Consider the following 16970-nt stretch of genomic DNA (forward strand, 5'->3'; position numbering starts at 1 on the left):
GAAACCTTTTATTACCACCAATGGCAAATCACCTTTATGTTTTGCACAAAATCCTGCACAGTCATGTAATTGAAGGTGTGCTTCTGTTGTACCGGGTAAAATGATCACCAGTTCAGCTAATACACCATCAGCTAAACCTGTCTTTCTACCAGGGCCTTGTCAGATTGCAGAATGCAGTCATAATAATCTGAACCACATGTTATTGCAACATGAAGCTCTGCATTAATCTTAAATCACAGGATAACATGATCACTAATCAATCTGTTCCACATAGCATATTTGGGATTTTGGGCAGAATTGGATATATTTATCCATTTGTCACACCTTCTAAACATTCAATGAACCTCATTTTTTCTTCTTTATTCATCCCGCAGTGGGGAAATTTACTGACATGACAGCTTACTATTTATAGAAGGTGCAATAAAAAAAGACAACAAAAGGCAACACCCAGGAAAACCTGAAAGACACCCGAGAAATAGTGCATGGAAGATAAAATAAAATAAACAATACAATAATGGAAGCTATACATTAATATTGATATAAATAGAAAAATATAAAAGGAATAAATAATCTAAAAAGAATAAAGATATATACTGTCCATAATAACAGGCAGGGCAAGGATATATATTTACAGACAGTACAATGCCTCAGACTGTTTTATTGTACAGTCGTACAGCGGTGGGAATGAATGACCTGCGGTAGCGCTCAGTCCTACACTGTGGGTGTTTCAGTCGATCACTGAAGGAGCTGCTCAGACCCTCCACAGTCTGATGCAGGAGGTGAGAGGTGTCATCCATGACAGATGTCATTTATTTACCATCCTCCTCTCACCCACCTCCTCCAGTGGGTCCAGTGTGCAGCCCAGAACATCAATGGCCCTCCTGACCAGCTTGTTCAGTCTCTTCCTGTCCCGGACAGTGCTGCCGGCTCCCCAGCAGACCACAGCGTAGTAAATCGAAGAGGCTACCACAGAGTCAGGCCAGATGTTGAGCTGTGGTTCCCTCAGAGCAGGGGTCTGCAACCTGCGGCTCTGGGGCCTAATGTGGGCCTTTGATTCTTTTGCAATGGCTCCTATAGCTTAAAAAAAACTATTGAAATAATTGACTATTTTTCACAGAGGCTATTAATGACAAATAAAATCATGATATAACAATTTGTTAACCTAAAATAAATCACGTTGTGCAATGACTCAGCACCTTCCTACTTCACCTCCTGCAACATCTACAGACCATCAACTTTCCTGCACCTGTGGTTAACCTTAAGTTTTAAATCCCTGGTAAGATAACTAAACCAACAAAAACACTATTCTGGAAGAAAATAGAGATTTTAATTGTGTGGGAACAGATTCATTTAACCACCAATGTGCTGGTTAAATATGCATGCTTTATGTGTGGCAAGAAATTAGCATGTGTTGACCACATGATCATGTGTTATCAAATTCAAGTTACTTTATGTAGCCTTTTAAATACATTAACTAAAAAACATGTTCTTTATATAACATTTTATTTCTTGATGTGAATTTATTTTATTTTAAACTATTTTCAAGTTTCCATTTACATGATCAATATAAATCACATCAAATTAAATCACTGTATCACTGTATTGTCTTCATTGAGAAGGTTTTTTTTATTTTAATTCCATGGGGTGAAGCAATGCTGATGCTAAGTTGGTTATGCTACTGTTAAGTTAATTAAAATACAGCCTTTCTGTAAAATAAAAAACAGAACTGCATTAACATGCATGGTTATTCTGTACACTACCCCCACCCCCGCTCCAAAAAATGGAAAAAAGGTGCGACCAAATTCTGTGCTGGTGCTGAGAACTGAGAAAGTTAGTCGCACCTGTGCCGCCATTGGAAAAGTTAGTGTAGAGCCCTGAAGCACCAAATTTTGTGCTGTTTATTAGGGATCCTAGTTAATCAGGGCGATCGTCAGACAGATTTTTTTTTAAGCATTTCATTTAAAATATGTCAAAGTAACAGCTGGAATACATGTTTTTTCAATTGTAATATGTAGAAAAGAAGACTTATGTGTGCATTTTGTGGTTTTTGAATGACTGCAGCAGGTGAATTACATTTAATTGGTACAACGCATTTCTTTAATTGGTCAGATTGAGATCCGCCCTCAGGAAGAACAGGCTAAGAGTCTGATGGAGGACGTTCAGGTCTTGGCTTCCATCAGTGAAGCAGAGAACCTGCAACTTCTGCATGTGTTTGGAATCCAGCTGCAGGAGAAGGTCAGGAACACGCAGCAGCTTTGCACAGAAGTGCAGCAGCAGATCGACATGAATATCAAAGACCACCCCGAGTAAGTCTGCCTCAGACCTCAAGACCTCAGAGACAGCGAGCACAACTTGTTAGAAGCAGAAGAAAATGTGACCTATTCTTTCACATTACATGCACAACTGGTTTGCAAGTGTGTACTGGGATTTCATTGGGACACTTTAAGTCCTTTCATGCATGTGGAGGCTTCTCTGAGATTTGTTCACAAGGATTTAAGGTGGATTAAGGTAGAGATGGTAGAGAGTAAACACAGGCACGGTGACAAAGGAGCATCCAGGGGGCGGAGCTTGCGTCAAAACAAACTTACAGTAAATAACAAAACAAAATTACAGCAACTAAAAGCAGAATGCAAACAAACTGGTTGGAGTGGAGGTGAAAAAACAGTGACTGAGCACTGATTCTGTGTTCAATCAGACCTTCAACTGTTCAAGGATGTAATCAGGAAGAGGAGGCGCACCTGAGTGGAAACACACACGCGCACACACACAAGCACACAAGCATGCACGCACACACAGTGCAGAAAACAAACACCTTAACCAGATACTGACAAAATGACTACAAACGAAACGAAACCAAACAGGATTGACTGACTCAGCAGGAAGAAATACCGTAAGTAATCGTGACAACCATTGAGGCAGATCAAATGCTCCAGTTATGGTCTTTCAGAATGATTAGAGGAGCAGTAAAATATAATGAAGATGAATAAAAGTGGCTCTTGCATGCACATCTGTCATGGATACACTGGCATGCATTAGGCTGTAGGATAAGCTTGTATTTGGCTTAACCTTAGATACAATCCCAAATATCAGTTCTAGGTGTAAGCACTCACCCTTTCCCTCTGATCACGACCACCATCTTTAAACTTAGGCCGGGTGCTATGTCACCCTCTTCAATCCCTCCACATTTGTAACTGTACTGGTTTAATAGATTACACTCCACAACACAATATGGACAACAGTAGCACCACGTTACACTTTCACTACAACCAAAATAGTTGACTGTTGACTTTGCCTACTCCTTCCATCGTCCCACCCTACCTCCCTGTTCCTCTCCCCCTTACCAAGGTGTAATACTGCCCTCTATTTTTATATTTTCACTTTAATAAAGTTTTTTTAAGTATTCCTTAGGGAGGGCTGTTGATGGTCACAATTATGCAATAAAATAAATGTATTTGTTTCATTACAATAGTATAACATGCATAGCTGTCATGAAAAGATTGCACTACATGTAGTGCTGGTGTAAACACCTTCAAAGGCATGTGCAGACAAGGTGAAAGAAAAAACTAAAAAAGAACTTGAATTAAAAAAAAATGAAATATTAATATGGTAAAATAAATTAGTTTATATGCCTTTACAGCATTCTCACTATTCATTTATTGAAATATTACACCACCATTCAGGCTTGTAATCGGAGGGTTACTGGTTTGAACCTATAGTGGGATGTTGAACAAGTCCCTTAATCCTATGTGCTTGCGTCTGCTAAATGAAAATGTAATAAATTCATATTATAAGATAGTCAGAGAAATATAAGCATTCCATGTTCACATTTTGAATAATGAATGAGAATATTTAAACATTGCTCTTGCATCATTTTCTCGATGAAATGTGTGAAAGCTTCTAATATGTGAAACTCACTCTGTGAAGCCGAGGCATCATTCTTACACCGAGAAGGTTTAAGCAGACAGCAGGACAGGTTGGACTGGTTTTTACCTGTGTCAGCCAAACGGTTAAAGCACATGGTGCTGATCTAACCATTGCTTTGTGTGTGTGTGTGTGTGTGTGTGTGTCGCAGGCTGCAGATAGAGAAGAAATATCTGGAACGGTGGCTTCCAGCTGCAAAGGAAGCAGCAACAGAAGGGAAGGACCTTTGTCTCCTGCGAGTGGAGGCTCTCCAACAAAGGTGTGCGGTTTTCTAAAGAATCGTGGTTTGAAAACGTTGGCAGGATTTCTTTGGATTTGTTGACTTTAAAGATTATTTCTCTGGGAAACGGTGCAAATATAGGAAGCAAGCACGGACAACTGAAAATGATTGAGTGTTTGTTGAATAATAACCACCAAAGCAGCAGGATTAGTTCATGCTCTGGACACTAAAATCTAAAATGACTGACTCATGCCATGCAACATTGCAGCAAAAGTATCTTTTGAAATATGAGTTGGGGTTTTTTTAGATGTGGAATATAAATCCACTGTAAACTGTGGGTAGAATGTCCTCTGAAGAAGCCAAACATGTCACTTGTTGAAGGGGTTAAATAAATGAAAGAGTCGGCAAGTTGTCACTTGCACGGTGGAAGGCAATGCTACCTCTAAGCACAATGGTGGAATCAAGCCTTATCAAAGTGGAGTTTGCATGTTCTAATTGTGTGCCTGTGGGCTTTTTTTGTGGGTTATTGTGCACTGCTAAAAAAAATAATAGTTTATTCTAAAACAAAATGGATATTTTCACAAGTGGCTGACCTTAGTTTCCTCTCTAATCTAATCAACGCCTCTTTTTTGTCTACGCTGCAGAGTCAGGACAGATCACCTCAGTCAGCCCGCTTTGTCTTTTAAAAGTAGTCGTCTCCCGCCCTCCAGGCTGCTGAAGGAAAGCAGAAAACTGCAGGAACACCACCACAACTTCCACATTAACATCATCGGTGGATCCAAAGAAACGCAGCGTTCCCGAAACAAAGATGTTGAAGTGTTTCGTGCTTTGTCAAAGTCCACACTGGACTGGATTGGAGATTTGAGACAAACTGTTAACTCGTCACTCACTGGAAGTCCAGATATCTTCAGCTCTGTGGAACAGAGGCTTCACAATGCTCAGGTAAAAAAATAATAAAATCACTTAAAGTGTAACTAAACCCTAAGGTTTTGGCCGGAAAATTTAAAAAATGCCTTGATTATGGGCGGGGCTCCTGAAGTTAAAATACAGTCATTCATTCTCTGACAGCAACCCCCATTAGTCGACACTTGCTTTTTTTCTTATAGGAGGGGTGGGGCCAACAGCGATGGTTTATTCAAAGCTGCCTTCAAAACATCTTCGGCCTCCATCTCAGCCAATAGCAAAATTTGATTTTAATTGCCTTGTTCAAACCTTGATTTTTACAACAAAATATTGAATTAATTTGAATTAAAATACTTTGACTAAAATGTTGTGCAAGAGTTGAACAAGAACCAATTAACCACACTACTTCACACCCAAATACATTTGTTTTCAGCAAAAAAAAAAAAGTGGTTTTGAGGTTTATTAACTCTTTGAATATAGTTTAAAGTCCCTCTGTGTGTTGCGGCTTGTATAGTGAAGGTCTCATAAAGAGTAATGCAATGATGTTGGTGGCGTCATTTTCATATTGGTTACCTGAGAAGAATTTATTTGCTTTTGTTGTGCAATTACTGGTTGTTTGGGTGTATTATCACAGGAGGGTGTGGGTTCTTCTTTTTTCTCTGCATCTGTTCATACTTGTCTTAAACTAAGGGAGTGTCCACATTGAGATCTGAGCGGATTTGAAGTTTTTGTCATGTTGGGCGCTGCTGTTCCCTGAACCAGGTTTTCCTACTGATATTTACGATTCTACCGAAATTCTTTTCAGGCTTTGTCGGGAGTGAGAAGTGAAGTAGATGCACGCCTGGAGGAGCTCAGAGTTATCGCAGCACATGTGAGCAGTGAACTATTGGCTGAAGAGGAGGTGAAACTAGAAGTTCAGGAGATCATTCAGAGAGCAGAGGAGCAGTGGAGCGAGCTGTGGGAACCACTTGAGCCATATCACAGGTGAGCTGAAACAGAAAAACACAATAATCATTCATATGATGAATACAATTAATAGCAAACTTTAAGTTGTGATATGTGCTCTAATTTTCTCTGCAGAGCTCTACAAGCAGATCCACGCCTCTCCTCTTCGTACCTGCCTCAGAGACGTGAGGCCTGCAGCAGAGTGAAGGAGCTGCAGCACCGAGCGGCTCACATTCCCACGGTGTTCCCTAGGCCTGCCACAGACCAACGCACACTGACCAGCCTGCTCGCCCACAGTCTGTGGGAGGAATGTGAGACGCTGCGGTTAACCCTCGCCAGCCTGGCTGAACAGAAGAGGGAGCTGAGGGAGGAGTCAAGCAGCGCCGTCTGGACCGACTCCTCTTGGGAGGAGCTACACAAATGCTGGTCAGCACTGATGGAGGAGCTGAAGGTAAAACTCCAAAGACACATGCAGGTGTAAAAGCACCAGTATCACAACTGCAAACCAAAGCTTTCTTTATCTCCCTAAGGAGAATGTTTAATAAGACAACAAACCTACTTATATTGCTTGCTTTTATTTTTGAAAAAACAAAGAAATGAATAAAACTTTTTGATATCCACCCCAAAAAGTGGAATTCCTACATTTTAGAATGCTGAAAGTTACAATACAAAGTTTAGCAAAGCCAAAACAAAGTCAGGATTGGATGCGTCCATTTCTTTAAGTTCATATTAAAATGTTTTTTTCTTCTGCATCTCTCCAAAATGTAAAATTCCTAAATGTTCAATTATGTGAAATTGGTGTAGTCTTGGTGTAATAATAATAATAATAATAATAATAATAATAATAATAATAATAATAATGTCTGTATATTACAAGTGTAGCTGTAAAATTATCTTTTTACTGATAAAAATCCTTTTTTACTTCAAATATTTTCATCCAAAAGCTTAAACGACAACTCTCTTATTCATGTGAAGTAGTTAAACATGCACTGAAAAACTCTCAGAAGACAATTGGATTTTTACTACAAACAGAAGTTAAAATAGATTACGCTTTGCTACATAAAAAAAAAAAAAACTCCTTCAAAATAAAAGTACACTTTTTTTATCCAGCCGTCCTTTGAGTCCTTGTACTGTATTACCCACCTAATGAGAAACTCTGGTTTAGACTTAAATCATAGCTTAAATATGACTCAACAAACAGAAGTGTTTAATGCTGACAGCCTACTCTTTTATGTGTTTAATACTATAGATTTTTACAGAGATACTCCAGGAAAGAAAACAAAACTCCGACATCAATATCATCCCAATGCTTAGCGCAGCAAGGTGGCCGACCTGACATGGATTATCAGCACAGCAGAAACTCATAAAAACATCAGAGAACCATTGTGTCCTTTTACTGCAGTTCAGTTGGAAGCCTAGTATAATACTGCTTGTGTGTGTGTGTGTGTGTGCATGTGTTAGTGTATGTGCTCCCTGACTTTGTTTGACCTAAATGATGACTTGTCTGTGTTTTGGTGTGTCTGACTGATCCTCAGGGTATCTGCTCCTGCCTTGAAGAAGGTGTGAAAAATGAGGAACAGATCAATCTGTTGCTTCAGGGATGCACGAACAGACTGACGTCACTGCAGAGACGATGGACAGCCTGGGACATGCAGAGAGCTGCAGGAATAACTAGAGATAGAACAGCTGTGGAGGTGACAGCGTGACAAAAACTGCCTTTGCAAACATTTGTTTTTATTCTGCATCAGTGGCCTGAAAAATGTATTGAAAAGTTTCCTCTTGATAAGTTGCAATGCTGTACATTCTGCATTTCAGGCTTTGCTGCAAGAAGTCACCAACATGGACCAAGATGTTTCCCAGCTGCTGACGCTAAAGGACACCATCACATTCAGCTCTGCCATGAAGAGCCACTCGAGCCTCGCTCAGCAAGTCAGCAGGCTCCAAAACCACAAGAGTGTGCTAGAGCGTAGCATCAGAGAAAGTCTAGCTGAGGTGAAGACAAATCCAAATATTCATCAAGTGGAGGAAGAAGTCTGGAGTTTACAGAGAGACCTGACAGCGCTGCAGGAAATATTTGGGAATCTGTCAGAAACTCACAAGGTGTCGCCTGACTTCAAGCAGCTGAAACAAGAGTGGTGCACGATACAGGTGCATGAGACGACACTGTCAAAGAGACACATACTGATGCGACACATCTATTAACACAAGCTCTCTTCTTCAGGGTTTGGATGCCCAGTTATCAGAGATGTCAACAAGAGCCAACCGCCTGCAGAGGGCGAGAGAGGAAACGCTTCCTCCAGATGTGTCATTGGCAATCAATGGCGTTTTTAAGGAATTAGACAGGTAGTTCCTCTCATCAAAAAATATATTTCTAAATCTCACTCATGTTCTTGCCAGGTTACAAAAGTGTAAATCTATCAGGGATGAATTTTATGCCCTTGCATAAAACTTTAAATCCCTCCTGAGGCCCATGAGGCTCGCCGACACTAAAAACGTCTGGCAGCATCGAAGGACTCGTAGATCAAATCTAACGTCCAGTGTCCAAAGAAACCATGGTTTTAGTTTCCAACAGTGTGTGTGGACGGAAAATGTGCGTCAAAGCTGACCTAGAAACTCCACGCAGTGCCAGTACACAGAAAACAGATAATAGTATGTTTAGAAGTCTCCAGAGACAATGAAAGCTCTTCTGCTCTTTATTGTCCTATAAAACTTAATAGTATCTGGATTGCAGAGGAAGGACTGAATCCAAACTTACTTACAGTGTGAAAACAAAGAAGAATATCTGTTATCTGTTAGAAACAAGATGTTATGATTGGCTGTTGATCTTTGATTCCTGAGTGCAAAATCATCCAAATGTGGTTCAAAATGGGTTAGGTCAGAACTGACTATCCAAGACTGGACCAATATAATGATGGACATTTACAAAATGGAAAATAACTTTTGCAGTAAACCTAAAGATTGATTTATTTGTTAAACACTGGAGTGGGTGGGAAAGATATGCTAAACAATATATGCCTGAGACTGCATTGACTATCCACTGCTTTTAATTGACAAGAGTGCTACAGATTGACATGGAAGCCTTTGTTTTTCCTATGTAATTATTTTATTTTTCATGTATATTTACTTGAATTAATTCCAATCTGGGTAGTGATGTAATGCTACACTTGTTTACTCTCTGGGTGTTCAGTGGTTGAATTTTATTTTATTTTATTTCTTCATATTAAAAAGGGGATGAAGACAAAAACTGAAATGTCCTTGAAAGTTTTTTTTATCATATTTGTTTTCTTTTGGCAAACCCGAAGTGTATGTCTCCTATTTTCCAATAGAAACATAATGAAAAAAATGGGTTAGATTACAGGGGTGTCAAACTCATCTTAGTTCAAGAGACAAATACGGAGCAGTTCGATCACAAGTGGGCTGCAGGTTTTAGGTGGGAAAACGAACAACTTCAACATTAATTTAACCAAGTTTGGACTTCCAGTTATAAATTATACATAAAGTATAAAAAGGCATTCACAATATCTAAGCAATAAGTGACAGATCTTTTGATTGATTTTTTTTTTGACCAATTTTTCGGGAGATTTTGTAGAATAATTTGAGAAAAATTGCAGGATTATGGAAACATTTCGAGTTCTTTCCACAACAATTAACAACTGATTATTTGGTAATTTACACAATGTTTCATGTTTTCTCTGTTATTTTTACTTTCTCCTGCGAGCCGAATTGGATCATTTGAATGGCTGGATTTGGCCCCTGGGCCTTGAGTTTGAAACATGTGGGTCAGTAAGCATTTTGTGTCTTCAGCCTCAGGTCTGTTTGTCTGCGGAAAAGGAAAGAGTGTGAAAACAGTACGGTGAGCAGTGTGAGAGAAGCCATCAGCCACATGCAGCGATGGAGCCAAAGTGATGAGTCATCATCACCGAGCAAGGTAAAAGTCACCAATGTGAGCACGGGCAAAGGTTTATTCATGCACAAATAGGGCTACCTATTTGTGCATGAACATATATATTTTTTGACTCCATATGTGAGAGGTTAACTCTTTTTTTTTTTTTTAACTGAAAAGAAAACTTTGTGTTTAACTTTGTTGCCCTTGATGCTTTGATGTCCTCCTGCAGTCTAAATCACACACGCTGTTCCTATATAATCCCTCAAAGATGAACTGCTTCTTCTGAGTCAAATCATTTCACATTAATTTTTTTTACATACATTTTTTTTGGTACATGGTAGCAGGGGCTGAAATCAATTTTCATTATTGGGGGGACATTGAACAGTTAAATTTTATTGACCTATTCCTGGGAGGGATAATAAAAATGTTTTAATACTTTTTGCAAATGGAATATATGTTAAACTAAAGCTAAATAAGACATAAATCGTTACACAAATTATAAAGTGCAAATGAATGTGCCACAAAACTTAGAAATATACAAAACTTCAAAGCAGTATGAACCACATATCCAGCATAAAAGCATCTGACTTGAAAATGTATATAAAAACTGTTGATTTTAATTGGAAGATAAAAAGGAGTCGAAATCAACAGAATTTAATCAGAAAAAATTGAAACTGCAACTTTTAATTTTAAAACTAAAATCTAATCAAAAATATGTTAATACGTTACTATACTATAAAAAATATATATATTTGTATTTACAATGGGATTTTTGGGGTGGGACACGATCCCTGCATTGTTCCTGACCCCCCCGGGATCTGTGCACCTGCGTGTTACCATCTATAACATGCAGGACTGTAGCCCTCAAGGAAAGAGTTGGACACCCATCCGTTTTCTTTTGATACAAAGATACATTTTGAACCCACAGGATGAGGACGTTCCTTCTAAAATGCCAGAGGTACAGCACACTATTTCTAAAGCAACAGTAGTAAGTTAAAAAAAGAGAAAAACTCTCCAGTGTGTATGAATTTGCAAGAGGGGTGTACATTATATTAGCCTGAGGTTGTTGAAAGACATAATCCGACCATATGAGAGCTGATGTGCCATCCATCTCCCATTCCCACTTACTCCTGATCAGGCTTGAAGGAAGCTGGAGGGAATCTCTGCAGACACACTAGCCGACCTTGTATACATAACTTTGGACTGTGAGGGGAAACCAGATGAGAAACACAAAACCATAGTTAGTCTGGGAGGAATTTATGGATTTACACAGAAACAATCTGTTTTAGAGTTGAACCCAGACCATCCTACTCATAGGTGACTGTCCTAAAACGGTATTCTATGTAAACTTTAGAATGTGAGGCCCTTTAGAAGCTGCAAAATGCAATAATAAAAACTCTTTAAACACGCTTGTGGAGGTTCACATATGTTTGACAAACTGTGACGTAGTGAAACCAATAAAGGAACCAATAAAGTGCTTCATTCACATCACTCCAACTGGTTTGATGTAATCTCATCAAACCATCCGATGGTTGCCATGGTAGCATAGAGTTACCTGTTCTAAGGTGTGGATCTGTAATAATCTGAACTATTATCTGTGATAATCTAATAAACTGATAGTGGGTTGAAAATCCATCTACTGTATTGTTTCCTGTTCTTAGAAATAACATCATGACATCCAAACATCATAACTTCTAAGGAAATGGATGAGATGTAACTATGTGCAAAAATGTTTAAATATCTTTATCTACAAGGTCACTCAATGAAAGCAGAAATACAAAGCGTTTGTCTGACGTGATGAGAACATGTGAATGCTAATTGGCTGAAATCTCCAAATCATATGAAGGATTATGTGTATTTTAGGCTAAAAGTTGATATCAATTAATTTTCAGTTGGATTAATAACAAAGTAATATGATTCAACATTAGACTATCATCTAAAGTGCATTCATGTGATGGTTGTGTGTGTTCTCTATACTTTCCTCTTTGAAAGACTATTATTTATTGATCTATTTTTGAGTCAGTCTCTGTTTCCTTCCAGGCTGTGCTGGATCAAGGTTTGCAGCTTCAACAGTCACTTTCAGAGCTGCTCTCAGAGCGAAGCTTTCTATTGGGTTGTCTTGGAGCAGAAGTGACAGAGAAACTGGAAAGCTGTGCTTCAAGGGCTCTGTTTGAAAGTCAGCCTGTGTTTCAATCACTACCACAAAGCAAGGCAAGTTTGTCTCAAAACTCAAATTTATGCAAACTTGTTCATTCATCATGTCACCATAAATTGATCAGTTCATGGGATTCACAGATGGCGGTTAAGGCAGCAAGTGATGACAGCAATACTCCCCAGAGTTGTCCTGACATGTCAGAGAAACAAAACCCGGCCACTGCTTCATGCACATCGACAGATGATGGCACAAAACAACGTCACGAATGCATTTCAATGCAAAAAGCAGAGATTTCTATTATAAGCAGTGCAGATAGCCCAAAAGAAGAAGATGGAAAAGATGCTCATATCCTCTTTTCAGCTAGCCCAGATGTTACCAATTCAAAGAAACAACAAAGTCCGTCACTGTTAACATCAACCACTGCTGGTACCAGCTTATATTACAGCCTTCAAAGCAGAAAGCAGAAGGTTCCCAAAGAAAATATCACATACTCACCAGTTTCAGCTCCGAAAACCAGCTCCGAACCATTGCACAGACAGAACTTCTATGCCTGGGTGTCACAGTTGTGTGACATCACACCAGAAACCTGTACCTACACAAGTTCACCTCACAGCATCACATCTGTGAATGGATCCAACCCAGGTTTACTGATGGAAACACAAACTGTTGATGTACATTCAGGTGCTCAGGACAAGAAAAGAGAATTTGGGGACACCGGAACAAGCACAAAGAAGGTTTTTACCATCATGTTGGATGTGGAGCCACAGGTTAGAAGATTTGAAGTGTGTGATCCAAAACAGAGTAAACCGGCAGCACATGCAGAGCACTGTCAGCACCAATCACAGTCAGGGACAGACAGTCAGGAACAACAGGGACAAACAGAGGACGCCTCGACTCCTACTATTCACTTAGACTTGGAGCCAGTGAACATCCTGCAGAGGGATAACTCTGGCTCCTGCAGTCCAGATGTAGGCAGATGTTTCAAGGAAGAACACAGTGGGGATGATTGTGGTAACACAAATGTAGACGATAAAAGCAAAAGTGGATCCGACAGTCAACAAGATTTAGATGTACCAGATACCAGCTTTGGGAAATTTACAGAGGTTTTCAATCCAACTGAATGTAAGGACGCCTCATATAAAGTACCAACTGTGGTATCAAATATGAAACTGCAGCCACACAATTCACAAAAAGCCCAATCTGTTAAATGTCAGGAAAAGCTTGTTCCAACAGAGCAGGAATGCCAACACGTATGCTCGAACATGCCACCAGAGCAGTGTAGTAGTGCAAATATATCACGCAAAGAAATCCACAAAACTCAGGAAGTGAGGGAAAGGGATAAGCTGACATCGATCAAATCACACAGTGATGCTGAATGTTTGCTCAACAGTGCACGAGCAGCAGAAACAAGAGGAGAGGAGACGACAGATGTGTGTCACACAGGGGAGCAAACAGCGAGCTCTCTGCTGTGCAGTGAGAGGGATTCAGAGCAGAGTGGAGATGCCTTCAGTGGCACTGTAATGACCACTGCTGCTGCTCATAGTGAGCAGGTGACAGCTAGTGACAGGAAGAAGAGCTCCTCTACAGCAGTATGTGGAAATGGAGAGAATACCAAAAGCTCAGCGGGGATTGGAACAAATCATGTGTCGCAAAGGGAAACAAATATATCACCACCAGAAAGAAAAAGTGAAGGAACACTGGGAGACACTGCAGTGACACTGGAGCAGGTAGGGCTCAAACACTTTGGTTCATTTTTGTGGAACTGTTTGATTATTGTGTTGGAAAACCGAGTGTGACATTTAGCTCATATGTAGCATAATTACACGGGGTCCCTTTAACAAACCACAGGTATTATTAGTCTATAGAGGATGCTAAAATACGAAACAATACATGCACTTGAATCTGGCTACTTTCTCGGATGTGTGTGGCTTCCATCTGGGCTCTCTAGGTCGCCTGGGGAGGCTGTTTGGTCGTGGGGGGTGGCCTGGGGTTCCTTGGCTCCCGTTTTTTTCTACTGGCCTGGCTGCATCTTCAGGCCTGGTTCGCAGAAGTGGCTCTTGCACAGACATTGGTCGTGGATGCACTGGCATGCCTTGGGCAGTGGGATAAACTTATACTGGGCTTAACCTAAAACATGTTGATCCAAATCCCAGTTTTAGATATAACCACTCACTCCTTCCCTCTGTCCACGACCACCACCATTATACTTAAGCTGGGTGCTGTGTCACCCGCTTCAATTTCTCCACACTTGCCACCAGACTGGCTGAACTGATTACACAACACAATAAGCATAATATGCACAACTGTAACATCACATCTCACTCTCACTTTAAAACAGTCAACTCTTCCCCACCCCTTCCATTTCCTACCCTGAGTCCCTCTTCCCTGTTCCCTTCCCCCTCACCAAGGTGTAACACTGCCCTCTCTTTTTACATCCACCCTTTAATAAAGTGTTTCTTACTCTTCCTTAGGGAGTTCTGGTCATGGTCACAATTATGCAATGAAATAAATTCATTTATTTAATTGCAATAACAAAACATGCATCGTTGTCTTAAAAAGATTACACTTCCTTTAGTATTGAACATGTGCAGACAAAGTGAAGAAAAACAAAAAAATGACAGAAACCATGGATCATTGTGTAGAAATACCAAGTAATTTAGTTGTAGATATGTCAGTCCTTCCAAAAACATTAATTCAATGAAATTATACAATATTTGCCAGGACGCACAGTTTTCCTACGCTTTTATTACATGATGGCAGCCATTTTCAACTGCAATTTTTTGTTCCGAAATCCTGCAATTTTAAACAAAAAAAAATGATCACAAACTTAAAGAAATTTGAAAATGGGATATTATTTGTAACTTTCATTACTTTATATATATATATATATATATATATATATATAGGGCAGAATAATGTTGAAATTTCACGTTTTCCGCCCAAAATTTGCGGCCCACTTGAGATCAAACTGGTCCGTGTTTGGCCCTTGAACTAAAATATGTTTGACACCCCTGGTCTATGGGACTTACATCCCACAATGCAATGGGTGAAACTGAAACAAAAAAACCAAAAACTTTTGAGCTGCAATTTCGACCTTACTCCTTTCTTTTTGGAGTAAATGATGTTTGATTAATCAATCTGAGGACTACACAATGATTTTATCCATTTAAAAAAAATATTCCTAGACCTGTGAGGACATTGTCAAAAACAGATAATCAAAAAACATTAGGCAACACGACCGGAGGGAAAGTTTATCCAAAAACCTGTAATGAGTGGCAGACTATGCTTTGAATAAACGAGATTCAACATATATTAAAAGGAGGCCTTAGTTGTATCAGCAAGCCTTTCGTAAGTTTGCACCAATCAGTTGCAGAAGACGAGTTCCTGACATCTCTCATGATTACAAACCTTTTGGTGCCGAACAACTGATCTGGTGTTGCCACAAGGCCAAGAATCATCTTTTGTTTACAAGGCTGCAGGGTCAGATGTTATGTTTTCATATTCAGATTTACAAACTCAAAATAACTACATTATCCTAAGCCACTTGGTCCAAAGCTCTACTTTAATGTGTGCTTTGAAGTGGGTTAAAATTTTGGCGTTCCTCAAAGATGTGATTTTTCAGGAATTTCTCCTCCAACAGTGTTATTTTCCAGAGTAATAAGAGGATGTCTCTTCTCAGTTAACAACTGGCTTTAGGTTAAAAGATTGCAAAATATGTGCTCAAGATTGTATATCTATGATTGTTTCAAACTGTGATCAGGATCAGGATTTAATTACATGCACTAAGATTAATATTTCCATCACATTTTATTTTCTTCCTTTGACTGCCAGGCACTCACACAAGCACATTGTGAAGCATGCAGACAGGTTTCTAGCCTTCCCTCTGCTTGCCCCACAATGCTTTTTTTGTGTTGAAAGATGCCACACCTGTTTAGTAATCCAACAGATAATGTTGTGTTTTACTGTTTGTATTTTGAAACCAAGTTCATTTGAGCTACTTGAAACTCTTCCAGATTAGGAGAAAACGCACAGTGTAGTGGAATAAAAGGGATATTTTCCCTCAGGGTCGGCTGGTCCGGACTCGGGCACATTCTTGAGTTAAGTGCTCCGACTCGCCATGCCACCGTCAGCCCTCTGATATTTACCACTGTAGAGCGGGAACAGGAAGCCATCATTATCTGTGTGCACACACGGGGGAAGAATGCTAAACTGTGACACCACTCTGTGCCCGGTGTGTGTAGATTCAGAGCCAAGAAAGCAGAATTTTTCCAGTTGTGACGAGCCTTGGAGGGACAACAGGAGGCTCAGCAGAGTCCTGCAAACAGACCTCCACCATGCAGGGCATCTTAGCAGAGATACAGAGCTCAGTCAAAAAAGTAAGTATCACATGACTTTGTTGTTTTTTATTATTATTTTACCAGGAAAGTCTCTTTGAGATTAATAATCCTATTTTTAAGATAGTCCTGGAATTCTTTGACTTCCAAAGAATGGAAGCAGCAATGTTTGAAAGGATGTCTATTGTTTATTCCCACGATGCATCTGTCAGGAGGGCCGACAGGAAGGATTTTTGAGATGCAGAGATTTTCGGTGGGGGTTGTTAGGGGTGATAATTACACACAAAATCCAGTTTGTCACATGGACTGTGATAGTTATCTTTGAAATTCAATACATTTGTTACAAAATCGCCAGATCGCTTGAATTCATTGGAAAAATTCCTTACAGAATTTGTGTTTATCTAATTTGACATTAGGTCGTACAGGCCAGGTCACAGTCTAAAATCATACATATTAGTATACAATTAGTCTTTAAATTGAATTCAGTGTATGGGTGGTATTGTTTCTGTGTTGTGGCCATGTGGTGAACTTTTATCCTGAGTGTAACATGGTTTGTACCTTGAGTAAGCTGGGATAGGCTCCTGCACCCTGGGAACATAGATGGAT

At 39.7% G+C, this 16970-nt stretch overlaps 1 protein-coding gene across 5 annotated transcripts in view; it reads left to right on the forward strand.

The window, feature by feature from the left end:
• Positions 1-2268: 2268 nt before the first annotated feature.
• The window catches only part of syne2a (spectrin repeat containing, nuclear envelope 2a), a 72156-nt gene continuing 57454 nt past the window's right edge, over positions 2269-16970 (forward strand). For 4 of the 5 annotated variants that reach the window (XM_028439262.1, XM_028439263.1, XM_028439264.1 and 1 more), the window contains exons 1-12: positions 2269-2306; positions 4073-4180; positions 4786-5083; positions 5850-6028; positions 6125-6440; positions 7525-7683; positions 7805-8137; positions 8211-8332; positions 9794-9917; positions 11916-12086; positions 12171-13757; positions 16272-16406. In XM_028439262.1, the coding sequence (XP_028295063.1) occupies positions 2284-2306; positions 4073-4180; positions 4786-5083; positions 5850-6028; positions 6125-6440; positions 7525-7683; positions 7805-8137; positions 8211-8332; positions 9794-9917; positions 11916-12086; positions 12171-13757; positions 16272-16406 (3555 nt within the window). In that variant the 5' untranslated portion in view covers positions 2269-2283. Of the gene's footprint in view, positions 2307-3958; positions 3974-4072; positions 4181-4785; positions 5084-5849; positions 6029-6124; positions 6441-7524; positions 7684-7804; positions 8138-8210; positions 8333-9793; positions 9918-11915; positions 12087-12170; positions 13758-16271; positions 16407-16970 lie in introns of those variants that run through there. The other variant, XM_028439266.1, reaches the window with a different exon arrangement.

This window comes from Gouania willdenowi, chromosome 24 (assembly GCF_900634775.1).
Source record: "Gouania willdenowi chromosome 24, fGouWil2.1, whole genome shotgun sequence".
Taxonomy (NCBI): Eukaryota; Metazoa; Chordata; class Actinopteri; order Blenniiformes; family Gobiesocidae; genus Gouania; species Gouania willdenowi.